The sequence below is a fragment of the Sinohyriopsis cumingii genome, chromosome 18, assembly GCF_028554795.1.
Source record: "Sinohyriopsis cumingii isolate HCF-2022 chromosome 18, ASM2855479v2, whole genome shotgun sequence".
Lineage (NCBI taxonomy): Eukaryota > Metazoa > Mollusca > Bivalvia > Unionida > Unionidae > Sinohyriopsis > Sinohyriopsis cumingii.
The window spans coordinates 73,642,518-73,670,334 of record NC_142978.1 but is presented as its reverse complement, the minus strand read 5'-3'; the positions used below and the strand labels follow the sequence as shown (position 1 = coordinate 73,670,334).

The 27,817-nt window shown below is 37.2% G+C and overlaps 1 protein-coding gene across 2 annotated transcripts in view; it reads right to left on the bottom strand.

The window, feature by feature from the left end:
* The window catches only part of LOC149776979 (uncharacterized), an 81,996-nt gene that overhangs the window by 38,630 nt on the left and 15,549 nt on the right, over nucleotides 1–27,817 (bottom strand). For both annotated transcript variants that reach the window (XR_016416147.1, XM_089941715.1), the window contains exon 2: nucleotides 22,163–22,247. Coding sequence is in view for 1 of the 2 variants with exons in the window: in XM_089941715.1 (XP_089797841.1) it covers nucleotides 22,163–22,247 (85 nt within the window). In the remaining variant the exon portion in view is untranslated. The remainder of the gene's footprint in view (nucleotides 1–22,162; nucleotides 22,248–27,817) is intronic.

Genomic DNA, 27,817 nt, shown 5'->3' with positions numbered 1-27,817 from the left:
CGATTACACTCAAGACAGGTCAGCATTACATTTTTACGCGTATGACCGAGATTGCTGTCTATTCTATCCACGGTAAATTGTCTTGGGTCGTTTTTCGAATACTGCCACAGCAATAAACAATTACAACTCGCACAGTGATTATTCTGACGCTCACGTAACGACAACACAGCGTTGATATCCAGGTTAAACTCTCTATTATTTTTCTTGTCGCTTTGTCGGTAACTGTCTAATTTTTTTCTTATTTGATCTTTTTGCGTTAACTCAACAACGGCTGACTTCGTTGACGTATCTAATACAATTCTTCGTAACTGAGCCATCTTTCTTACTCTGGACACGGCTAAATAAACTAAATTTGACCATTCGATGCGGTCATCAACGATCCAAACAGTTGTATCAGAAATAGTTAATCCTTGTGCTGAATGAATCGTCATAGCATATCCTAGTGTCCACGGTGATTTATTTATTGCTAATGCATCTTCGACCGCATCGACGTTAACTGTTACTATATCATTCAATACTAAATTTTGTTTCTCTGGTTTTCCGGGAATATCAAAATCAATATTCTGCAATCGTGTATCATCTGGTCTATAACATAACGGCACTTCCAACGTTGGAAATTTCTGCCGCTGTAACTGAAATAGTCGCCGCTGAAGTGTATCTCTGACTGATTTTCTACTTGCAACAATTAAATCATCTGGTTTCCACGCCGTTAAAAAGTTATCAAATGAAGTCTCTGGAATTATTTCACGCATTATTTCACATTGGACTTTATTGGTTTGTAGCCTAATTAGTTTTTTAAACTCCTTTAATGTGTCATCAAGCGCTCTGATGTCATCACGCATTTCCTCGTAATAATCAACAAACCCTCGTAACCATTCGTGGGGAGATTCGCCGACAAATGGTGGTGGTTGACCATGATCGCCGCACATCACAACTGCGGTATTTTTCGTTAACAACCACGTCAGGAACCGTTGTAATGTATCCAGCGGCACAGTGTCTATTTCATCCCAGATGATTTTCTCCGGGATATACTTCGTTCCCATTCGCGTAGGAGTCCATGTACCGCCGCTGTATTTGAAAAAGCCGTGATAAGTGCAGGCCTTTACTCCGCGTTGTATCATTTCTCTGGCAAGTCTGTGTGTTGGTGTTAGCACGACCAAATCAGAACCGCGAAATAGTTCGATTGCACGAGTTGTCTTACCACAGCCTCCAGGTCCGTTCAAATAAACTGTTCTGTGTCTAGCAATTGGATCGTACACAGAAGGCAACGACAAAGTTGTCCACGACAAGGTTGTTGATTTACGATATTCATCTTTAATTTCAACATCAGCTGATTCACAGTACGCGTGCAACTCTTCCTTTTTTACTCGCCATGTTCCCCATTGATCATCCGATGTTGGTAAATCTAACGCTGTTAAATCGTCTTCGTTAATATAAAACGAATCTGTTGCAACCCTTACCGCGAAGGGAACTCTATTCACCATCGACAATAAATTTATAGAAACATAAGCCAGCATAGAGGATCTCAAATGAGTGTACTGAGCTGAATCACCGTCGATATAACTAACAACTGTTCCTAATCGTTTTCCAGGCATCCCCGGCAATGATATTATTATATCCTCGCGGCTACAAAATGTATCTTTCGCAGTAGTATCAGCGATAATGAAATTTAATTCTTCTTCATCCATAATTAATCGACTGTGATGTCGTTTATGATCATATGCTCCACCTTGAGTAAATTTACCTATCAATCTTCGGCCGAGATCTTTACAGTTGCGCTCATCATGTTTATACGCCAGTGTGCGTAATTCTTCTTCAGACGCTGTAGGATAATTTAATTTTAAGTCAGAATAACACGCAGTATCAGTTGGAGTTGGTAACCAAACTGAGGTTTGTTTTGAGTAACAAATAATCCCCTCACTGACAACAACAGATGTTAGTATTGTTTTGTCAACCATAAACCGCAACAACGGAAACGGCACCCACTTCCTTTCGTGGAAATGTCTGCCAAACCAAGCATAATTAATAGGATGTAACCGTGTTGCAAATTCGAACGATTCCACGCGAGCAAATCCAGTCAGGTCAAAATCAGGTAAAGGTCCGTTAATAGCTACTCTTGTCATTAAATTTGTGGGATGTCCAAATCGTTTAAAGTATTCAGCGCATTCACCATAGCCAAGAAAACTTCCTGGATAGCACGCAATCATATCCACCGATACCATATTATCACTAACAAATACACTATTCCATAAACCGCCGTGTCCGTATTCGATGCAACTCTGCTGAACATTCTCGAGAAAACTCTTCATGGTTGGTTTCCAATTATTTTTTTGTCGTGCTATATGTGCGGCAACACTTGGAACAGTAAAACAATTAGTTAGTAATTGATCAACTTGCTCAGTTGAATATTTTTCTGTGAGCGCTTTCATTTCATTTTGTAACTCCGCAGTTCTATATATTTCTCCGTTCGGGGTCACGAACTGGTCATAATCACCAACTTCAGAACTTCTAAACAACCATACCGATACCGGATCGGTTTTACTCATTTGATAAATACAATCAAACATACCCGCGGAATAATACCTTATAACACGATCGCGTGGAAATATTTTAACTGATTCCGTCCAGGCGTGGCTGTTATGATCAATAATTGTTATTGAAGCTCCACTACGGTTGTATTTCGATTTATACAATTCCTCGCCTGTTAGCGATAATACCGTTATAGGAAATCTTAATAATTTTTCTAGCGCGGCAACATCCTTAATTGACGCCCCTACATCTTTGACTCGATTAGCCCATGTTGTTATTTTATTTTTTCTGATCTCAGTTAGACCATTTCCACGTGCTGCGTTTTTAAAATGTTCCATTACTCGCTCAGCTACACAATTTAACACCACTGATGTTTTCATTGGCGTGAGTTTATCTACACTTGGTTTCTTTATCGGATATATTCCGTAAACGACTGCAGTTACTGGATACGATCTGGCGTAATACGGTATATCAACCCCCGTCAACATTCCTGGTCTAGAATTATTGCTCAACAAAATAGTTTTCCTTTTAATGTCAAGGATAGGATCATTTTTATCACGGATAATCCACGTGTCATCGTCGTTTTCGTTGACCACTTTGATAATAAATTTTATCTGTATGAAATATCTTCTATCGTCGAGATACCCAATTATGTTACGCGCGATTGTATCGTTCATGGTAGCATCAATGATAACGCTCGCGTCGGGGATAATTTTATATGTCGACCACACATGTGCGGCACCATCACGACGAAACTCTTCCTTGGCATTCTTGATAACACCAAGCAGTTCCTTTAACTCTCTTCGTCGACGATCAGTGGTTAACCGGTCAAGATCGAATCGACCGCCTGCGGGTTTTATTCTGGATAGTCTTTCAAAACTCATTATTATAATTAAGACAAGTATTTAAATAGACAAAAATATTATATATAATGAACGAAAACTCAAAGAGTTTCTCCGGTGATGCTAGCATCGCTCATGCAAAGCATTTCTCATGCAAGTGGATCAAACTAAATTCATCAGAGCCGTGTAACAGACGTTGCAGAGGCGAATACTGTGGACAACATGCTCAACAGGTCCGCGGTGGGAGTCTAGGACCGATACCGTGTATCAGATGCGGCATTGGAGTACGAGGAAAAACGCAATTATGTTCAGCGTGTGGGGGGAAACGCTATCGAGAACTAAAACGGTATTATGATAAAAAAAATCCAGCCTCGAACACTCTCTCGGAGCGTGATTACATAAATAAGTTTTCAGACAAATTATGAATTAGACAAATGATTTGCTTATAGTATAATGAATCAAGAATTCACCCCCGAACAAGAATTTGTTCCACATCCAACTATTCCAAATTATGAGGCAAACCGAGATGGCACGGTGCGACACTGCACGCGAAGACGACCAGTTGGTACAGTTGATAATGCTGGTTATTTAAGATTTACTGCCACGTGCTCAAAGAGGTATTTATGTCATCGTTTTATTTACGAATGTTTCTTTGGAGTGATCCCTAAGGGTTTTGTCATTGATCACATTAACGGTAACATACTTGATAACTCTATAAACAATCTTTGCGTGGTCACTCAGAGCAAGAACTGCCTACTGGGTAACACAGGGCGTTGTAAAACAGTTGCAAGAAGAGCTATTAAATCTATAAACGCAGGTGAAGAAATTGTATTCCAGTCAATAAACGCCGCCAGTAGGTATTTCGGTATTTGTTCACCTGTTGTACAGCATGTCGCAACCGGGATCTACAAAACAGCATTTTCAAAGAAGCTCAAACAGAAGATTTCATTCTGTTATATCATTGACAACAACGATAACTCAGTATAAGAAAAAAAAACGAAGAGTTTCTCTGGAAATGCTTTGCATTTCTCGTCCAAGGGACTTCTCAGAAACGCTAGCGTTTCCCAATTTAAAAATATAAAAATATATAATAATATGAATCACGAAAACATAAATGTCATAATTGTTGAACTCGAAAAATTGCAACAGCGGGGTTTTAATATTTTACTAGACACTGAAACAATTATGTCAGATTTTGAATCCTTGAATGAGCTATCACGGTCCGGGAAGAACAATCTCCCTGCCAGATATAGGTTCATTAAGGGTTTGCAAGATCGCATTTACAGATCGCTTGCCACGATAACGTCCAATCAGGTATCTGAATTTATTCCACTGTGCGTTGCAGTTGAGAAGATCAGGCTTGAATTGTCATCCGAGTATGAGACTCGAAAATTAATTAACACCAAGGTGAGACTGTTAAAAGGGTATATAAAGAATCTAGAAAACGCTAACACTTCCGAAAACTCTTCGAGTTCTGAAAACTCTTCAAGTTCTGACTCCGGAAACGCTATGCGTTTCCACGAAGTGTAAGTGAAGTAGAAACCTTTTCGTGGAAACGCTTTGTACATTTCACGGTAAAAAAAAATTGTATTATTTTTTTTTTGCCTTGAGAAACGCTAGCGTGAGACACTTTCAGTGTCAGAAACTCAAAGAGTTTTCGGAAGTGTTAGCGTTTCCCATGCTATGCATTTCCATCTAGGATCCGCCTAAGTGTTTTAACATCTATACAAGAATGAGAATAGTTCATAATTTGATTTTTATCAGCGTAGACGACAATGACATCTTCTCGCGCCAACTGTGCTTGTTGTGACGGCGTCAACAGAAAATCATCAACGCCATACTTGTCAACGACGATAGCAAACCGTTGGTGTGACTGTTGATCCGCAAATACGGTTTTTATTGCCGTGTGAAGAATTTGCTTATCATGAATATGAACTCGCACGTGGATGTATTCGTGTGTGAAAACGCTATGCGTTTCTGGAACTCTTTGAGTTTCCATATACGAAACTGCTCTTTTTTAATTGTGAAACTCAAAGAGTTTTCGGAAGTGTTAGCGTTTCTAGGATTTCACCAGTAAGTTCACCGAGATTGTCTCGCCACGCAGGTCCAACAAATCCCCCCGTTGGTCGGTGAGTTTAAAATTTATCGTTGACAACCACGGATTATTACACCGCAGATAGACCACATTGATTGGTTCTTGCACAATCAGAAAACCGGGGGGGTCTTTTGGTGTGAACGTATACAGGATAAACCCCTGTTGGGCCGTCGTAGTAGTGTCAGCGCTGTAGCTACCGTCGATGACGTCACATACAAGATTGACCGCAATAACATCTGTGATATTTACGATCCCGGGTGAGATGTGTCTGCCGTCCGCGGTAGTGCTGTTGTCGTGCTTGAGAATAACCGGCTGCGGTTTTGTTCGCGCGTACGCGTCAGTGATATCTTTGTAGGATTCCTCGATGAGATCCCGGACTGATTCTCGCAGCACGGGTGCGTTATACCCAGGAAATTTAAAACTAGGAATATCCTTCACGGGGATACTATACAAGGTTGCAAATTTTATTCCTTTGTCGGGATCATCCAGAAATTTTTGAATTACTATTTGATTTGTTTTTTCCATTGCGGATGCGAGTTTGTTTAGTTTTTCTATGGTCGTGATAATGTTCGTGCGAGAACTGCTTGCAACGCTAGCGTTTCCACTTGTCGTATCAGAAATATAATCCTGGAAATATCCCCGCAACAGTTTTAGCTGTTCTTGATGCATTTGTTTGATCGGAATAAATATCTGAGGTTCTATCTCGGTTACATGTAGAATCTTGAGATAAGCATTATTCCCGTACGGATTAAATCCTAAACCAAAACCGTCTTTGTAAGTTGAAGTAAACGCAACTTTTTCTATTAGTGGTTGGGTTCGAGATAAAACAAAACCATCGTCGCCAACCTTGTTGACAAGGTCGTGTACTTCTTCCTTCGTGGTCGTGAAATCCGACTTCGGTGGCAGTTCCGGGCCCGGTTCGACCTCCGGTCGTTTTTGTGGCCATCCTAATACGGTCCGAATTGAGCTGTTGTAAATATCCACGGCGTATCCCGGTGTTGAGATTTCAATGACCGCAGACAGCGTTGGTTCGTGCGCGGTCACAGATATTTTGGCTTCCTTGCCGGTGATTCGTTTTATTTGGCGTTGTATCTCATTATTGATTTCTTCGATCTGATAACTCCCAGTGGGGAGTGTAATTGTATCCCATTCAAATTCACGTTGTTGTGGGTCCGCGCTGGGTTTCCCGAACACGAACGAATTATTCGGCTGCTGACCGCCAAATGATTCCGCTCTGACATTAGGCCAGCTGTGATACGCACTGAGCTTCGACAACGCGATTTCGTTCACGGCAATTGGAGTTCGAAAATTAATGCTGAATTGTGGTGTCGTCGAGGACACTGAGATCATTGTGGTCCTTACCGGTGTTGTGTTTGTGACTATTTGTTGAAGCAGTTCCTGTGGCGTTGCCATCAGTGACATTATTTATTTGTTTAGTTTTCAAATAGTCATTGTACGCATCTGACATTAGTTTGAATTCAGAATCTGATATCAACGCGGCGTCGCTGGATTGCGCGTCTAACGATGATGATATCAGCGATGATAATTTCTGATATGCGGTCGTGGCTGTATTTAATTTTGTCGTGTAATCGTGTAATTTTGTGTTAGCACACGAGGATATTTTTTTTGCTATGATGCCGAAAACTCCTGCCGTGGTTGTGGTCGCACAAACAGAGATCGTGGCCGCGACTGCAATTACCGGAGTGACCGCTGATAGTATTACTCCCGCGGATGCAACAACGGCAGATACTGAATAAACCATAATATCCAGCACTGTTATGCGTCTGCGGTATTTTTTTACTTTTTGACTGGTTACTTCGATGACAGTTTTTAACTCAGATTGCCACTCACGGACTTGATTGTATCTATACGCGGATGCTTCCATTATTACTTTACCCGGTGACCAATTAAGGTGTTTCGGCGACAAATTCCAAACAATACAAGTAATTAACTGTGTCTAATCCTCCCCGATTTTCGGCTTCCAGCGTAAAAGTTTCTTCGGTTCTTTTGTTTATCACCACAGACGCAACTCGGGAAAACCTGTTAGTTAAATCATGTCTGGTAGTTATCTTAAATTCTACAGCAGAGAGTACTGTCAGTCTGTATATTCCAGTAACATCTGCAGTATGTGTAATAGTCTTGTTTTGTTGTGACCATGTTTCCCTTCCTGATTTTATCGTACACACAAGGTTTTTTGGGGTTACTCCGGCAGGAATTTTAATTAAATTAAATTTTTCCATTATCTGCGGAATTCCATTTACTACGTTATCTAATGTTTCCTTAATTTCGGTGAGTTTCATACTGACGGCATTAGGTTTCCCGAAGAACTCATCTACGGTGTTAAGAACGTTTCTGCGAAGTCTTCCAAACTGGGTCACATGAACATCATACTCAGCTCGTAACGTGGATAATTTGGTATCTATGACGCTGTCGGCTGTGTCCACATACTGTTTGTTTGCTGCATCGTCGTTCGAGGATGGATCTCTGAGTACGGTTATTTTGTTTCCATTCATGCTGAGTTCTCCTGTCATCGTGTCACCGGCTTTTTTCACGCACTTGTCAACACCTTTATCAATACTGTCTTTGATGCTTGCGATTGATATGTTCGAGTCCTTGATCCGGCCACCATCACTAAATGCAACGAAGTTATCCTTGGTAGCTCCAAGAACTCTGCGAATTATATCATTCCACTTAATGTTGCTCGTTCTTAGTTTTCCCTGCTTGTCCTGAAAAATAGCAACTTCATCTGGGTCAACTCCAGCTATATTCAAAAGATTATCGACTTCATCTCGGGTCGCATATTTTGAGAGATCAACATCCGTGCCAGGTTTGACTTTTCTTGTGAAAGGTCTTCCGTAAATATCCACCATTATTCTTATTGCTGTTTTTCAAATGCGAGCATGAAAATGCCTAGCATTGGAAACGCTAGCGTTTCTCGATGCGGTATATTCATGCACTACTCGATGCGGAGACGTTGCTGGATTTCTTGAGATTGCATCAAGAACATTTAAAACCTCGTTCCCACAAATGGGCGGATCAATTAATGTTTGTGTTGGTAGCGTCGACTGCCACACTGGAATTGGAAATCCGAAGGATTTCTTGGAGAATCTGCTGTTGAGAGTGCGAGGCACTCCGCGGACATACCTGAGAAACTCAACTGGCGGTGCTAAACCGTACGAATCAAAATAGATAATTCCACGTGGATCGATCGCGTAAGCAACCCAGTGAGTTCCCGGACCATCTTTGTTGTCGAGATTGATAATGCCAGTTTCTGGATTATTCGGTTGTTGCGGTAATTGATCTCTCATGAATACACCTCTGAAATGTTTTATGCGCAATTTTTTAACAGCATCGAGTAAATCAAAATTGGACGCTGGAAGCTTCAACGGCGTTAGAATTTTTTTGGATACCATGATGGTGGAGTTCCTGGTAGTCTTAGCCCTGATCCGCGAGCGGATCTCCCCTTTTTTTTCTTGTATCCGTTTCCCGTTGCCTTTTTTAGTGCCATTCCAGCTGCGGTTCCAACTGCACCTAACGCTGCAGCTTTTGCCGCTGCGCCAAGTAATCCTGGAATTGCAGCAGCTAGTATTGGGATGAGCGGAAATATTCCACCGGTTTTGGTCATGTCCTTGATAGCTGCAGCAGAGAAATCAAGTCGGACACCGGTTTTTGCTGTTAGTGCCTTATTAAGATGTTTAAGCTGAGTATTAGTCAACGACAATTTGTTTGGACCACCAGTAATCTGATCTCGTTTTAACGTTATTGATGTCCCGCACGTGCTTGCGTTCTTCGATTGCAATTTCTTCGTTTGACCGGAAGTCAAGGTGACATTAACGTGACTGTATGACATTATATTTTATAAACTAATTTAATTGTTATATGTTTTTGGAAAACATCACATGTTTTCTACGGGAGCGTCGATGACCCTCATTCGTCCGCCAACACCTTCAAGTAGCATTGCTTTATCGGAGAGTATAACCGCGACAGCTCTAAAACCAGCAGCGGGAAACTCACCAACGTTAGCCTTGAAGTGTATATCAACGACCGATTGTTTGGTTAGATCCAAATGTTCCAGCGAAAAGTAATAAATCGGATACAGCGTTGTAAAATCCAGTTGTGATATCTGCAACCCGGTATCAATATTTTGATCACGTCCCATAAATGTCATCAGACGATGATACGCACGGGCAACTTGATTGTTTGTATAATCTATCGTTATATTCTCGGATGGTTCTTGATGCCCGTTTATTCGCAGCGAAACTTCAGAGACAGCAAGGTTGTCAAATATCATATGCGATCGTGCTTGACTATTTACTCTCGCGTTAGCCTGAAGTGCTATGAAAATGTGTCGCGGCGCTGACACACCCTGCTGTGATGCTATATGCCAAGTAAACTGTCCAGCACCGGCACCTTGAATAGAATCTGTTGTTGTTGTCAACCATGATACCAGTGATTTACCACCTGTGTCCATAAAAGAGAGTAACCGTTGCTCTTCAGCGAGTGATGGAGACATTACTGGCATCCACAACGCAAGCTTGAATAATATTACTTTACCGGCAGCGACAGCAGCATCATCGTCTCGCCAGATAGCGTCATTGTCGTCACCTTTTCGTACGAGTATAACTGTGTGCTTAGCTCCAAAAATAACCTTTCTGACATTTCTGCAGAACCCAAAGATGTGAGACAGTGGAATTGCGCATGAGAATTTCCTACGTACATCCAATAACATTAATTGACGTGTCTTAAATCCTAAATTATAATTAGGGTTGGGAAATGGTAAATCTTCCATGTTGATCTCAGCAGGAGGAGCAGTGCGGTCAACTGGTCTTCTCACAGTGCTAGGTCTACCATCTGGTTCATCGTAATTATCCTTAGCAAACATCATAGTCGGACCAGCTGATCTAGTGTAATCGTCTGAGTATCGTGCTAATCCGACGATTGTTGTAGCAACGTCAACATTATCCTGAATCGTTTCAATTTCTTTCCCGTCAATGCTGTATGAGGCACTTCTGAATAGTGCCATGATACCGTTGTTAACAAACCCAACTTGGATATTAGCGTCGTATGGTGTATCAATAGGAACATCTGTTACAAGTTCCCCCGTGACTTCAAGAAATGCTTCAGCGGGCAAGAAATATCTACTTGTGTCCTGAACTTGTAATTCAATTCGTCCTCGCTGATTGGGATTTCTTGCTTCGTAAGAATAATACTGATAATCGCGCACAGACTCATCTTTGAGTATTGGTGCATCCATGTCGAACGCTGGATCTGATATTCGTTTGAACATTTTATATAAAATTATTGTCTTCTAAAACGAAATCCGCTTCCTGATATCAAGCTTGTATTTATTTGTTCGGGTGTTTGGGTTACAAGCTCTGCAAGTTTTTGATTGGCAGCCTGATTTATTACTTTACTGACGTCCGCGGGCATAAGTTCAGTACTGGCCAGTTTCACCGGTGGTGGTTTTTTTGATCTGCGAATTAACCGTGACAGTCTGTCCTTGATTGACGCGAATGCTTTCCCGGCGAGATCACCAACAGATCCAAGGGCTTTATCCTTAATGACATCAATAGCTTTCATCGACAATTGTTTTGCAATCGGTAATGCCTTAGGGGCTATTCTTGAAAACAAACCAGTAATTGTATCACCGAGACCATCTCCGTAGGTTGCTCTGTAGACTGGTAATCGCGAGTTCACTACGCGGACTGGTAACACGCTAGCGTGTCTAGGTTGAGAATTGTGCACGATCATTTTATTTAATTATTGTTTCTCTAACTAAATTTGCTAGTCGCTGTGGTAACCGTCTGCGAGTTCATCAATGAGTCCCCGGTAAACGCCAATATCCATAATACCACGCTGAAATAGTCTCTGACAGATATCTGCGGCCTCGTTTATAATTTCCGGAGAGTTGTTTCCGGCACGTTTTCCTCCGATGAGAACTTCTAGCCGTGATACGTCATTGATGATATTATCAGGGCAGATGTGGTTGTTATATCCGCGACCGGTGTAACCTTTTCCTGTTTTCTTTAGTTTTGCTGATATTTTAACAATTTCATCAAATACAGATCTTTCCCTTTTTTCTATCTTTTCTACCTTAGAGTGGGTACCCTTTTTCGGTATTCCTTTTTGTAATTTTTCTCTTTCCTCCTTTAAATTTTTTAATTCATTTTTTAATTCTTTTATTCGCTCTTTCAGTATTTCCTCTTCTGATATATCGGGGGGGATGGGCGACGAAACAGGAGTGGTAAAATCATCATCAGAAGCGCTAGCCCCCATTTGTTCACGCGATAAAATTTCAGGCACTGGATCAGGCGGTATCATTGCGGGGTCTATTTTTAGAGCTGGTGGTTTCTTCTCCTGTAGTCTCGACTGTTTTTTCATTTCTTTTTCCTGTATTTTTTTCTTCTTTTCTTCCTCCCTTTCCTGCCTTTTCATTTCCATTTCCTGCATTTTTGCCTGCCTTTCCTTTTCCTTTGCCTTCATTTGTTGGTCTCTTATTTCCTTATTAACCCCAATTACGCCAGTTTTTATAAAATTATAGGTATCATCAGTGCTAGATATTCGAGAAATACCTCGGTTTACTTTGTAAACATAATCCCTCCAATCAGCCTGGGTTATACCCGAGGCAGCTCCTGGTTTTAGAAAATCTTGCCGGTTAGGATAATTTAAGACAATCCAAGCAGAAAACTCCTTAAGTTCATCCACGCTAGTAAGTGGAATATTTTTTATTTCAGTAATACCATCTTCGGTAAATTTATTAATAAATGTTTCCTTAGCAACTGTCACTACTCCGGCGGCACCTGGATCAACTACATCACCTTCATCTGCCTGTTGCTGTTTAAGTTCTTCTATTGCTTGAAGTAACCCTCGTTTTGTTTTGGTAGGGTCAGCAGGATCAGTTTTTCCTACAATTGCAGTTTTAACTTCACCAGTAGCTGCTGTAATAGGCTTAAATAATTCCTCCGCAGATGTTGCAAACTCAACTCGCGATTCTTGTCTTGCTCGTAATTTTTCTTTAACGGAATCATGGACCGGAATAAATTTTTTAATCGCGGCTAGTCGTTGTCGTGCCAATCTAGTTGTGAGTGCTTCTCCGATATTTGCCATTATTTATTTGTCCATGATTTAATTCCCCCGCATGGATTTGTGACAATAAATTTACACGACCCGCGGACACGATACCGCGTCGGCCTTGATACATTGTATAGTTAACATAAAAATGTTTTTCCTTGGAAATCTTCGACTTCGTAGAGCAGCAGGGGGGCGCAAACTACACCTGATTTTTCGATGATACCTCACCGTGGAAATTATGTCGGATACGAGTCGGATTTATTGAAGTAACTCGCGTTATATCAGCGGAAATACAAAGCATTTTCAAGGACATTTTTTTTTGTCTCGTTTTCTGAATAAAAGTGTTATTTCGTCGAAATAAGCCCTCTATCGGGAATAGTTTCAGTGGAAGGGGTATTTCGGAAAAGTATTTTGTAGGATTCGCCCTCCCTGCTGCTCAGGGATCATATCAAAGAGTAATATGGCAAGTTGATCATGAACACTTCATACATAGAACAGCGATCATAACAAAGTAATATGGGAAGTTGATCATGATCATTTCACATAACAGGGATCATATCAAGTGTAATATGGCAAGTTGATCATGATAATTTTACAGAACAGGGAAAATATCAAAGTATAATATGGCAAGTTGATCATGAACATTTCACAGAACAGGGATTATATCAAAGTGTAATATGGCAAGTTTGTCATGTTCATTTCACAAAACAGGGATCATATCAAAGTGTAATATGGCAAGTTGGTCATGATCATTTTACAGAACAGGGATCATATCAAAGTGAACAAAGACTTTATGTATTAATGAATCAGAACTAAAAAAATGATAAGCAGATTACATTTTCTTACTTTTTATCACATTGCTATTTCTTTCTTACAAGCTGCCAGTGCACATATTTAATCATCATACCTCAGAAAGTAAACTCCAATATATTTAAATATTTAGTCTCTTATTCAAGTATGAAGTCACTAAACAACTACAGAATGACCAAAGTAAATAAAATCTGTTTCCTTGTCTGTATTTTTTTAAGGGTCGGTCAAAATATACACCTATGTAGTAGCATTTTACAGCATCTCAGCACAAAAGTAGCTGCCAACTAAAACCCCTCCAAATTTAATGTAAACATGAAGAAAAACAGGACAAAATATTAAACGTAATAAGTTGTTAAAATTCTGTATAATGCATACAAAAACAAATATAATAAAGATATAAATATAAAATAACACATAATCTATACAATACATGGTTAAAGGTCAGTATAGGAGAGGTCAACTTTATATCATTAATATGTAAGTGGGCTGGTTGACAAGACTTTGAAACAGAGCCATTTAAGTTGTTGAGACTGAAGAGATTTCAGTTACAATAAAGAGTTCGACTCTTTATGCTGTGGATTAATACAAAGCCATGATTACCCGCATATATTCTTACTCTCTATACTTGCTTATAAGTCAAGTCAAACTGCCAACAACAAAGATCCTGATCTGCCATAAACAATGCACCTGCAGATCTGGGTCTATCTTATTTGCTCGACTGATTACTCCTAACAAACTGCACAGACCCAGATCTGCCAGTACATTATGTAGTTTGCCAGTGAACTCAACTTAAAAGTGAGTATATATGGTAATTGTGGGGGGGGGCTCATTCCAATATTGCTTCCTATGGCTTACTGAAAATGACTAAAATGTTAGGAATTCCACTTTACCCTTGAAAATGAATGCTCAGCTTCCAAACTCGACTGAGGCGGAAAACTAATTCTTGGAACCTGGCCATAGTTGAGTTAAATTATGCTGCTTAAAGAGGCCACAAAGGAATTTCACACCAATTGCAATGTACCGTTTATGTACAAGATGAGGTAAATATCTGTGTTACTGCAGGTCTCATTTAAAACAAGTATTTATCAAATTTGGTTACGAGATTCTTATGGGTCATAAAACTCCCTAACTACAAGTTGGTGAAAAATTCAGTCGTTTCTTGATGACATAGCCTGCATATATGACAAATTTAGGAGATCTGCAATCAATCCATCCAAATTTAATCAATTAGATTGGCCACATGTAAGTTTGACTTTTTGAACAAATCACTACTTCCCTGAGAAATTTGAGACAATCCCTGCATTTAATCCCAAGACAGGTCGTGAAAAACTATCCATATCATCATCAGAGTGGGATTATGATTGACAGATTACCATAACCCTTACCGATATCGCTTGATTTGGAGGTGACTTTGTTGATGGGGTATACAAATCTTTCAGGTTTGAAGGTTCCATTAGTTCCTTTGATTCACTCCTAAACAAAAGATCATGAATGATAGCAGACAGCTCCCTGAGACAAATTTGGCAATTATGATGTATTAGCAAGGTACTAATGGACCCAATTATCAAAATAGATTCTTAGCCAAACCCAGTTGTCCTAATTGCAAACCAATCAGGACAAAGAATCATAGTTTCAGACAAAGTTTATTATATAGAATTAAGCACAGAGATATTCTGTGTACAGAACTAGGTATTAAAAAAAAGTCAGAGGGTCAGTTTATGATTATGCAGTGTACAGAGAGCACTTTATGATAAACCAGCTGTCTTTCCAAATTCATACCAAGGAATATCTGTGAACTTAGTGATCATAAGCTAATCCAGAAATGTTCCAATTTCATATTTTTAGGTCAATAATTCTCCATGCATCTTAAGGACCTATCTATATGTGTGTAAAAAAAAACCGCAAATCCATAATCTGATTGGCGAGAACCTAAAAAACATTCCTCCTTCAGCTACCAATATCGGCTCTATTTTAACTCCATTGTGAAATCTCGAAAAGAAATAGAGAAATTTTTCTTTCTTTATAACTATTTATGGGAGCTATAAAAGTGATCTGCATAATAAGTGAGGAATCTTTATACAGAGGGATGCTGTAACAAAATAGATTGCACAATAAAACACAAAAATGGAGTATTTAAGGATGTGTAGTCATTTTACAAATGAGTGTCAGAAGTCAAGAACTAAAACCAGTCCCTCAAAGATACTTATGCTCTACTGGCTGAAAAGAATATCCAGTAATTTAAGACAAAATCACTTCTTTCTTTTAACTGCAGAGTGTTGAAATCATTTCTGATATTTTTCAGCATATAAAACGATTTCACATCGATGTCAGATTGGAACCATTTTCATTTATGACCAAAATGATATAAGAAGTCTTCTGGTGGAAACCCAAAGGTTGATATGACTCACATTTTGGAGTTCCAGTAACAAAAACAATATTTTCGAGATGGCTGCCATGGAGGCCATATTGGATATGAGATTGGCACCGTTTTTATTTAGTATGAATTAGACATAATAAGAAGTCTCTTGATGAAAGCACAATGTCAATATAGCCTGTTATCAATTTGAAGTAGTGATAATAAGAGTTTTTGATGATACTGCAGTAGCCATAATAGAAGTCAGATTGGCACCATTTTCACATATGACCAACTATACATCATAAAAAGTGAAACCCATGTCAATATGACTTCCATTCTGGAGGAGTATCAATAACAAGATTTTCAAGCTGGTTGCCATGTTGGCCATATTGGACCTCAGATTGGCACCATTTTCATTTAGAACCAACTAGACATCACACAATGTTTTTTAGTGAAAACATCATGTTGAAATGACTATCAATTTAGGAGAAGTAGGTATGACAAAGATTTTTAAGACTGCCACTGTGGTGGCCATACTGGATGTCCATGTAGTACCATTTTCGTTTAGGACCATCAAGACAGTGGGATGAAAGTGTGGGTTAAGTTTCATGACAATCCACCATACACTTATGTTAACTGAATGATGGACTTGGGATGACAAAAACCCATAAGCTCTCATCGTCTATCACCAGTAGAACTATTAGGTAAATTCAGTGAATTTTTTTCTCACAGCAAAATTACAGAGTGAAAGAGAAACCAAGAAGGAAAACTTATATTACCGAACCATAATCTAGACCTTGAAGATAATGCACCCAATATGGTATTTAAAACACCTTTTAGTAATGATGTACGTAAGTATATCAAAGTTTCATCCATTATTTCAAACAGCTTTCAAATTATACAAGGATCATGGAAAACTTAAAAATATTGAACTGTGTCCTTGACCTCGAAGATAGGAAGTTAGGACCCCCAATGGTGTTATGTGATGAAATGTATACATAATACATACCAAATATCATTCCTCATTCTCAAACAGCTTTAAAATTATGGAGACTGCAAGGGAATGTGATGAAAAATTAAAATATTGAGTCAAGACCATGGGACCCTAGTGATGATGTACAAGCATACAATGTCTCCTCCTTTATTTTCTAATGGCATTAAAGTTATACTGTAGAAAAGTGATGTAAACTAAAAATAGAGACATGACCTTGACCTTGAGGATGTGATCACCATGTGGTATATGACACACCTTCTAACAATGAAGTATAAAGTGTACAAAGTCTCATCCCTTAATGTCAAACAGCTTTAATGTTACAGAGCAGGAGGGAAAGTGTGATGGACAAATGAACAACGATACTGTCACCACGTGACGTGAAATAAATAGTAGCAATGATACAACATATCTGATGGGATCCTTGACCATACCTGTATTAAAATAATGCATTGGTGTAAAAAGTGGCTCTAAAGTTGGATATCATAGGACTGTTATATACTGGGCTAATACTTTATACAGAATAGCAATTTATTTTTTAATTGGTAAGTGTCAGTTAAATAATAAGTTGATGAAGTGTTAAAATACAGAGTTGATTTGGCTGCTGACCCACCTGCCAGTGTCCTGTGAGTTTTGAGGAGGGTCAGTTAACTCATTATCCCCATGTACCATATTTACACATCATAAGGTAGTACCCTACTTCTGAGTTCTGTTACATCAACACCAGTTAAGATATACCAATGTGGGTGGTATTACAGTAATGGAGAAAGATATAATTCTAGTGATATCAAATACTGTAGACTTTCTATTCATATTAATATACAGTGCAAAATAAACCCCATACATTTTTAAACCTTATTTATTTTAGGCCAAAATTTATCAGTTTTTTTAGTTTGTCCTGGATTTTAGACTTTTTGTGCTAGATCTAAAGCAGACCAGTCTGAACTCCATATGGACAGGTGAACCTTTGCAAACAGAAGGAAATGTTTGAAACCTGGAGTAAAAATGGGCCAGGACAAGAAAACCGTGGGTACAGTAAGCATAAAATCCAGTCAAAATCGTCTTTTGTACACCTAAGCATCTGGCTAAACAAAAATCTCAGAAACAGACATGTGCAGAGATGCAGTCAGAAGTACTGTAACCCAAAAAGTGCATTTCCTGCCCCAGTTTAACACAGTCAGGCCATTTGGCCAATTAAATATTCCTGGGTCATTATGCTTATTTGACTAGGAGGTCATTCTGACTTTCTGCTGGGCCAGCTGTTTTCCACATGAGCTAGACATGCTGGTTAACCGGAAAGTCTTATTAAGTTGACCCCTGAAATAATAATGCAGCTCTCTCTCCAAAAAAAACCTGAACTCTATCACTAAAATGTTTTTTTGTGGGGTTTAATGCCATTTTTCAGCACAAGACAGGCTATACATGGTGGCCAGTATAAATGGTGGAGGAAGAACCTGGGAAATCCCCAGAAAGAACCCCTGACCAACGAGAAGCTACTGGCAAGCTTTCTGACATACCCACAATGGCCGAAACCGAGACTCGAACCCACAGGTGAGATGGCAGTGATCCGTAATGGTGAGTGCTTTAGACCACTTGGGCACTTGCAGCCCCGCACTAAAATATACTTTTGACAAAAGTGACAATGTTGAGGTTAGGTGCACAGTTACCTACTTTGGTATTCTGCAAACTCATGTGTACAAGGAAAACATGAATTATGGCACTGTTGTAGAGATATAAGAAATTTTTCAGGCATAAATAATCGAGACCTTTTCTACAAAATGAAGTAACAGGTATTTTATCCAGTACAATCATTAACTGCATTTGTTTGATAACTCTTTCACCTACTATAAATTACAAATCCAAAAGTAAATACAAACTCACTTAACATGCACAACATACTGTCATGGAACGTGTTTTATCAGACATTTCAAACAATAAAAAAAAATATCCACCATAATCAATGTTACAATGGCAAGTAAAACAAGTATTATCTCAGTAAAGTGTACGAAGCAAAATCTCATCTTCATAAGTGAATACTGACAAAGTCATAAACAATGTCTCTATCACATGCACATGCAAAATGAGGTAACTCCCTTTATGAAAGCTCTCCACTGAAGAGGTTCATATGCTTTGCTAATATGGTCGTGTAGTAAAAAGCACAAATGTTGATCAATATTTGCCTGAGTCTAATTCAACGAGTATAGTTAAGTGGAAGTGGAGACACTAAACATAGATGATGACAAGTCCCATTCATATAAAGATGTTCTAGGCAGGCTTTAGCAGACACTTTCCTCCCATAATTACATGCCGAGAATAAGACGTGCATAGATGGGGATATCTTCCATGAAAATAATTATGTTCTAAATTTTAGCTGCCATCTTTCTCCCACAATAAGACTGAGATGTCTGTAAATCATGAGAGGCTCCATGAAAATAATGTAGTCCTAAGTATTAGCTGCCACTTTCTTTCTCACAATACATGCTGAGATTATGATGTTTAAAGATTTGAGGAAATTAATGATGTTCCACATAGGTTTTAGCATCCACTCTTCTCCCACGATCATTGTTGAGATGAATACAGGCACATTTAGCACTGGATATATTTATATATTTAGCACTGGATATATTTTGTGAGTGTTGACCAAAGAGAAGCATGTGTGCTTACTGGCAGGCTCAGCAACCCTATTCATCCTATGATCCTGGCCGGGTAAAACTTGGCTGGGTCAAGTTAAAATACTGGTGTTCTGGGACAAGCATAACAATGCCTGACCAGATCAGAAAATCATACAATTCTGACATTCTCTGTCTCTGGACTTTGCCTACATTTAATGTGATAGCTCAATGAAAAGGAAAAGTATGACACCTAGAATACAAAAGGTTTTACTGTAAATGCAGTCACAACCAAAAAATCAAGGACTATGTGTGCAACAACACTTTCTCAAGTTACAAACCATATTTTTTATTAGGTGTTTATCTAAGCCAGTAGTTTTCAACCCACGGGTCACAACCCAAAACCTGTTCGCCATGTTGTTCTAAGCAGGTCACAGAGATCAACCTTATTAATTAACACCACAAACCCAATCTGGGTCACTGGCCAAAAAGGTTAAGAACAAATGATCGAAGGAATCATGTATTTGAACATACTATTTTCATTGGTTTGACCCATTTTAGTATCAAACTTGCATCACATACCTAAGGTTTCTCAGTAAAACCACAAGTAGTATAATAAAGAAGTATTCAGTATAATAAGGATAGGGAAAAGTAACTCCTGCAATTCAACTGTCCCAGAGACAAATTTCTCCCCTAAGTCCAGATTAGGGTATGTCCATGTATTTTGATGAATACAGTACTATACTTGCTTATAAGTCAAGCTGCAAACTGCACAGATCCATATCTGCTGTTGCATAATGAACCGGCAGATCTGAGTCTATGCAGTGTGTTAGGAGTAATCAGTAGAACAAACAAAATAGACCCCAATCTAAGGTGCATTATGCTACGGCAGATTAGGATCTTTGTTGTTTGAAGATTGACTTGACTTATAAGTATATGATACCTTCATGCCCATGGAAACTAATCTTGCATTTGCTGCATGAAGGTCACTCATGAACTTATAAACATTCCATATCATATAGCCAAAAGATCTAGCACAGTTCTGTACCTGTGTCTTGATTTCACTATCTCCTAGACAAGTCATTGCAAAACTGAAAACATGAATGTCAAGAAGTTCATGATTTAAAACATTCAGTTAAATGCATTTAGCCTTATTCTGATTCAGAAGCATTTTCTTATTCTAACTCCATTGTTCAATAATCTCCTGATCTTAGTTTAACTTGGTTAGGTTGGCATTCAGAACAGCTGTATTTGTACCTGCCAACCCATAGAGAGGTACAAGCATTACATAATTGCCAAACAAACATAATCTGAACAAAAAAGTGTAATATAAATATTACATGTCATATAATTATAACAAGCTATATAAAAGATGAACATTTAGTTTTGCTACTAACCTGGGTTAAAGTTCTTGTCACAAATAGGCAAATCCATGTGGATTAGTACCAGAATACAAGCATAAACCATACTGACAAATTTTATATATATATATATATATATATATATATATATATATATATATATATATATACACACACACACACACATACATGTACTTGAACTAGACTAAATGTCTAAACTTTTGCTGAGTGATCATAAAGTCAACCCCATAAATTGTGCAATAAGTGTGAGGATGTACTCAGCCTGAGTGCTGTATTGCATCACTCTCATATTCTTATTTTTTAATTTGATTCATTTGTTCTTGTTCTGATTCACCATATTTTGAAACTTTAATAAGAATAGTGTAAGAGTATGTTTTTGTCCAACTTAGTTCCACGTGTACTTTCCTTGTTTTCTGTGTATAGTAGCTGTGTATGACAAAGTTCCAAGAAAATCGATGGGTTTTGTTAGTTTGAAACTTTATCTCACTGATTTATCGATGCGACCAATGGATATTGACAACAAATTTTACAGGAGAGGGATCTTTTTAAGCTGCAAACTGAACCAAACCTTTTGCAACTGTAATATTTTACCGGAAAGGGCATCTGTGTCATATATATATATATATATATATATATATATGGCCAGACATTTGCTGCTGTGTGCACTACAAGAGAGCTGAAGGAAAAGGGGATTTCAGAATTTTAATACATGGTATTTTGATTACACACATAGTGACATATGAGTAGCTATTTTTATGGACCAATCAACGCTTCTACAAAGGTAGATGGGAGTAATGTTCCTTTGCATAAGATTGGAAGTCAACTGGGGTAAAAAAAAAAAGTGTCAATTAAAATTTGTTATAAAATTTTATAAAAAAAGATGAAAAAAAAGCAAGAATTTGGTCTGAATTTACAGTACACGCAAGCTTTTATGAAACATAACCAAAATCTGCAATTACTTCTGCTTGTATTTGTGAAATTCCTTCTAAAGGGAGACTATTTTACACTGAATTCACTCTAACCTTTGGGATCTGAATTTACAGTACAGATACAATTTTACACAACATACCCTAGGTCTGCATTATTTCTGTATGTAATTGTGAAATCACTTCTAAATAGAGACTTTGTTTTACTGTATTACTTATAATCTTTGGGGTTCTTGACCATGTAAAAACAAAAAACTGGCAGGTAAAGTATCAATTAATCTACATGTATTTAAAAAATTGATTTTGATGAATATTACACTTATTGGGTTTGGAGTGTTGGCGCATTTCAAATCAATCATTTAATTAAAAATGACATTTTTAGAACTTTACTTTTGGTGCCATATATCCATTTTTGTGCTGAGGTGCTGTCAAACAACTGCACATACAATCAATAAAACCTTTTATATAAATGTTACAAAACAACTGATAAAACTTGTTGTGTTGGGATAATGTGGGTACCATTTCAGGGATATAGTACCAGTAGTACGTACCTTTATTGTTCCATCAATTAAACCCACAGCCAAATGAGAGCCATTTTCATTAAATCTACAGCACATGACATCATTGGAACATTCTCTGTAAACAAAAAATAAAATGAATCATAATTTTGGGGCTAAAAATCACCATGGTCTGGGACACTGTATAACACTAGGATGAACCCAACATACATCATGTAGACTGAGATGGGCAATGAAAAACTGAAATATAACATGAAAATCCAATAAGTATGATAATAATAATAATAATAATAATGAGGACTTTGTATAGCACCTAATCTTTAGAAGCTCTAAGCACTTTACAACATTAGACAACACCTATAACATAAAAACATATATAATGATATTATTACAAAAAACAAACACCATGAAATTAAAAATAAAAAATTAAAAAAAAACCATGCTGAAAACATTTAGGGTAGGGAACATTATTAGGTCTTTAAGTTTGTTCTTGCAGTCAAAATCTTGAAGGGGATCACTGTGGCTTTGTGTCTAAGTCCATTGGGCAATTCATTCCACATTGCTGGGCCTTAGTATGCAAAAGAATGCTGTCCATATGACTTTGTTTTCATAGTGGGAATAATGAGTATATGATTGTCAGAAGAGGAGCATAAGTATCTTGCTGATGTGTACACATGGGTGAGGTCGGATAGGTAGGTTGGACTGGAGTCCATCAGTGAAACGTAGCACAGAGAACAAATTCTGTGTTTGATTCTGGATTGAATGGATAGCCATTGTAGGGTACAGAGCAGCAGGGAGGTGTGCTCTGATCGTGATACTCTAAGTATGAAGTGAAGCATCAACTGAAAGATATTTGCGAATGGAGCTGATGCATCTCAGCTCAAGATATGCAGCCTTGCATATGTTCATCACATGTTGGTACAACGTGAGAGTACTGTCATACATATATATATATATATATATATATATATATATATATATATATATATATATATATATATATATATATATATATATATATATATATATATATACTGTGTTAGATACTGTTTTTGCATACATTTCCAAATAAAAATATTTACATATACTATTGTTCATGTTCACTACTTTTTATAGCAATGGCCTTTCTGTCATTCAGGAGTAAAATATATTTAGATGCTCAGGATGACAGACAGTAAAGCGATGTTTTAGATTACAAACTCATGACATCATTCTGGGTGTTTAGGATAAAATTAAGAAACCATCTTTTTCAAAAAAATAGTGTGGTTATCATTTTAACAAGAATTCAGGACATCTTGACACACATCTACCTGTACATGTACATACCATCAATATGCATGTCTAAGTAAAGTCCAACTGCAAACAAGAGACCTTGATCTGTCATTGTATAATGCATTGGCAAATCAGGGTCTGTGTTACTTGTTCTACTGATTACTCCTAACAAAACTGCACATCATGCAATGTCAGATCTCGCTCTATACAGTTTTGAATTTGTAAGTGAGTATACAGAGTAATCAATGAATTTTCCAGGGTCATCTGGGAAAAAAAGAATAGCCGTGTCCCCTGTGCCTGAATTTTGTTTAGCAAACAACATTATGCACATGTATGGCTTTTATCTATGAATAACTGTATGTACACTTCAAGATGCAAGTCTCTTTTAACTGACACATGAATTGGGAATTTAAGGTCAAAATTGGGAAACACACTACATTTCAATATTGGGAATGGGGCCAAACATTCCTCAGAAATCCCCTGGTATCAGGTTTTAAAATACATGGATGCAAACATGCACAATGCAATCATTTATGGGCCTGTGTACCTAGACATCCAACCATGGGTACTTGTACTGCACATATTGCTGTGTACCACTAATCTGAAATCTCATAAAAAATAAACATCTATTTAAAAAATACGGAATTTAAAATCTTGCTTTTACTTGTAATCATCACATAAACCCCATGGTATTCGTATTCAGGACAGGTAAAATTCGTGTTGGAACAAGCAGATCACATACACCTGTCACCAATGACAAGTAAAATGTTTCATGTAGAAATTCATACATCTCACAACCTTGAATTCATGTATTTGTTATTCTAGTTTAGTTTCTGCAACATTTTCATCACTATAAAACGTTCAGGCAGCTTATGCTGTATGCTTTCATCAATATTATCAGCAAAATATAAAGCATCTGGGTAACATTGATTGCTATAAATACTGTCCTAAAACATGGTAACAAGATCTCAGGTACCAAACCAATCACTGTCAAAATACAAAGTACAATAGCTTGATAAAAATATATCAGTCCACATTTTGGAAATGGAAAAAGTGGGGTCCAATGGTTTCTACTAGGTCATAATGTGGGAAAATTTACATATACTGTACATGTAACTGGGTTGAAAATATCCATGCCTGTGTCCTGCTAATTCATTAAAATTCAATTATATATCACTAAGTATCACAGGCACTTACATCATAGATTGATCAGTTTCTGTAATAAATAATCATTTTCCCAGTAACATGCACTTTGAACCTGACATTGCTGACACAGACTATCACATGGTTTTCTAAAATACAATGGCCAAAAAATCTGGGTGCACTATTCAGAACACAGTTGTCTTAGTGGAAACAGAAATTTTAGAAAATCATGCCATATTCTCACTTAACACCTGATTCCAAGTATACACTGTATAACGCTGGAAAAGCGAATATTCATTGCAGAAACGATTAATCCATGACCCAAGTGCCTGTCATTCTTTAGCAGTATTTGAATTTTTCATGCTCTGATAACTATTCTCCTTTAAACCTTTCACATTCTGGAAGTAAATTCAGCAGTTTTGGCTGAAATTTTGATTGTACTCTTGACTTTTGTGCAAGCTAATAAAAATGTCAGTGAGACATTTGTCAACTCATGAAAGTGATTATCTTATGTCCATGCTCTGTTCATTAAGCCAGTTTGAAGTGTGCATGATTCAATCAGTCTAAAATCAATCTGTAATGAACATTTATCTTTACTTTCTGTGGTCTCTTTAATGTATCATACAGGTGTCACAGTGTCATCTGAGTAATTTTATTTGGATTATTTGAACATAACATTTTACAAAAGTTTTTATCTGAGCACTTTTATTTAGATTATTTATACATGACATTTTACAAAAGTTTTTATCTGAACAATTTAATTTAGATTATTTATACATGACATTTTACAGAAGTTTTTATCTGAGCAATTTTATTTAGATTTATTTATACATGACATTTTACAAAAGTTTTTATCTGAGCCATTTTATATCAATTATTTAAGCAACCTCTTAAATCATTTTACAAAAGTGTTTTATTTGAGCCATTTTATTTAGATTATTTAAACAGCCTCTTTATTCATTTGACAAAAGTTTTATTCTCAGCAATTTTCTTTAGATTATTTAAACATACTCTTTTAACATTTTACAAAAAGTTTCTTTTTTTACACTGACAAGTTCAAATAAGCATACTTAAATTTGAAACTGCCCCAGAATATCTGTGTAACCAGGAAACAGAGAAGACAAAATACCCAGGAAACAGAGATGGCAAAATAACCAGGAAACAGAGATGGCAAAATATCAATTTAAATGCTGAACTTAATTTTCCAACATTTTTTAAAACTCCAAAATCATGGCCAAAATTAAAGTATAATAAACTACATGCACATGCATTCAGACATGAATTTGTTCTTATTTGTTCTTCTTAATTATAGAAACTTTTTTCATGAAGTCAAGGATTGGCACAGACTCTGGAAATAACAGATGTTGTTGTTGTTGTTGTTGTTGTAGGGTTTAACGCCATTTTTCAGCACACGATTGGCTATACATGGCGGCCAGTATTAATGGTGGAGGAAGAACCCGGGAAATCCCCGGAAAGAACCACTGACCCTCGAGAAGCTACTGGCAAGCTTTCTCACATACCCACATTGGCCGAATCCGAAAAACAGATGTACTGCTATGATTCAGTCTGATAAAGGAAATTTGTTATAAAACATATGCTATAAATGCACAATGCCCAAGTAAAATGTAGAAAATTCTGAAAGATTTTACTCCAAATAGAAACAGAAAAATCCTAAATCAACAAATAACTGACAGGACTATAATTGAGGATAAACTAATATGTACATTTAAATTTCATTGTTTGTTATTTCTTTTGTTATGTATATTTGATTTAATTTATACTTGATTTAATTCAATTGTTTGTAAATTTTTTTATTTTTAATTTCATTACATATCAAAGTAATGTAATTTTGTTTGCTAGGAATTGATATTTTCCAGAAATTAGTTTGACCTGACTGTTTAATCATAAACACCAAACTTTGTATCTTCTGATGACCTAGTTCCTGACCTTGATTAAGAATTAAGTAAACAACTTTTTTTTAAAATCCATTCTTAATGTGCGAATGATAATAGTGAAATCGAGGCTGACTGTAGCTATGTGTCTTTAGAGGTAAATACTTCTACACTGTTCTTGAAATTCTGGAGAGTTGACCCTCATCCAGAAATCTGTTTTCCATCTCAAGCTATTGTATAACCTTTGTCTGTAGAGAAAGTAAACACTGGGACATAAAGGTGTTCCTTTTGTTGTGATCAGTTTGGAGTTACATTTTAATTTTAATCAAATTATTTGGATTCTAAAGATTAATTCTTCTTCCTGGAAATATTTGAATGCTCATACAGAATTCTTGGACAAAGACATTTCTTTAACTTTTATTCGGAAATTCAAACACCGGAATATTGTCTGTAGAATAATAAAGAACTGTCGATGCTACAGCACCATATTGACTACAGTTAACGTCATTGCCTTCCATTTGGGATTTTTTGTCGGGACTCGAACTTGAATTCATTAGAACATTCCATTATTAGGACTTCAAAAATTTAATTCATGGATTATTTTTTGGATTGGATTCTTAAAACCATACATTTTTATTTTTATTTTTACAGTGTTTTCCAGGGAAATAAATTATTTGTTAAACTTTTCAAAGTTTGTTGTTTTCATACTTTCTTTTGTTACTGTTTATTAGAGCCTAAACTAGAAACACTTTATTTTGTTATACACTGTAATTCTGTAGCAGACCTTGTTCAAATCAAGTTCACTTTCTACCTGACCTGAATCATTGTTTTGTTTTTATAATTCTGTAAACAACTAATGCATAGCTAATATTTTTCTCTATGAGAATGGGTTTACTATTAGGATTGCTATTAATAGAAATAAAAACATATTTATCTTCGTCTGAGTCAAGGACATTGTATTTTCTATGTTCTTTATTATAATTATGGAAACAGACCTTCTAATTATAATTATAACTAGACCGCTCCAGTGGCCTAGTGGTTAGAGTGTCCACCTCGGATGCGCGAGGTCATGGGTTTGATCCACGGCCAGGTCATACCAAAGACTTACAAAAATGGTACTAACAGCTGCCTCGCTTGGTGCTCAGCATTAAGAGGTTAGTGTTAGGACTGGTCTGAACCTGGTGTCAGGATAATGTGACTGGGTGGGACATCATGCTACATGTCTGCAACATGATGCCCCAGTGCTAGACATCACTATAAACTGCCACAATGCAGACATTGTAGCGATATGACTGAAAAATTGTTAAAGCAACATTAAAAAATCAAAATCCAAATCACATATAATTATAACTAAGATTTTATCTTGTAAACATCTGGAACC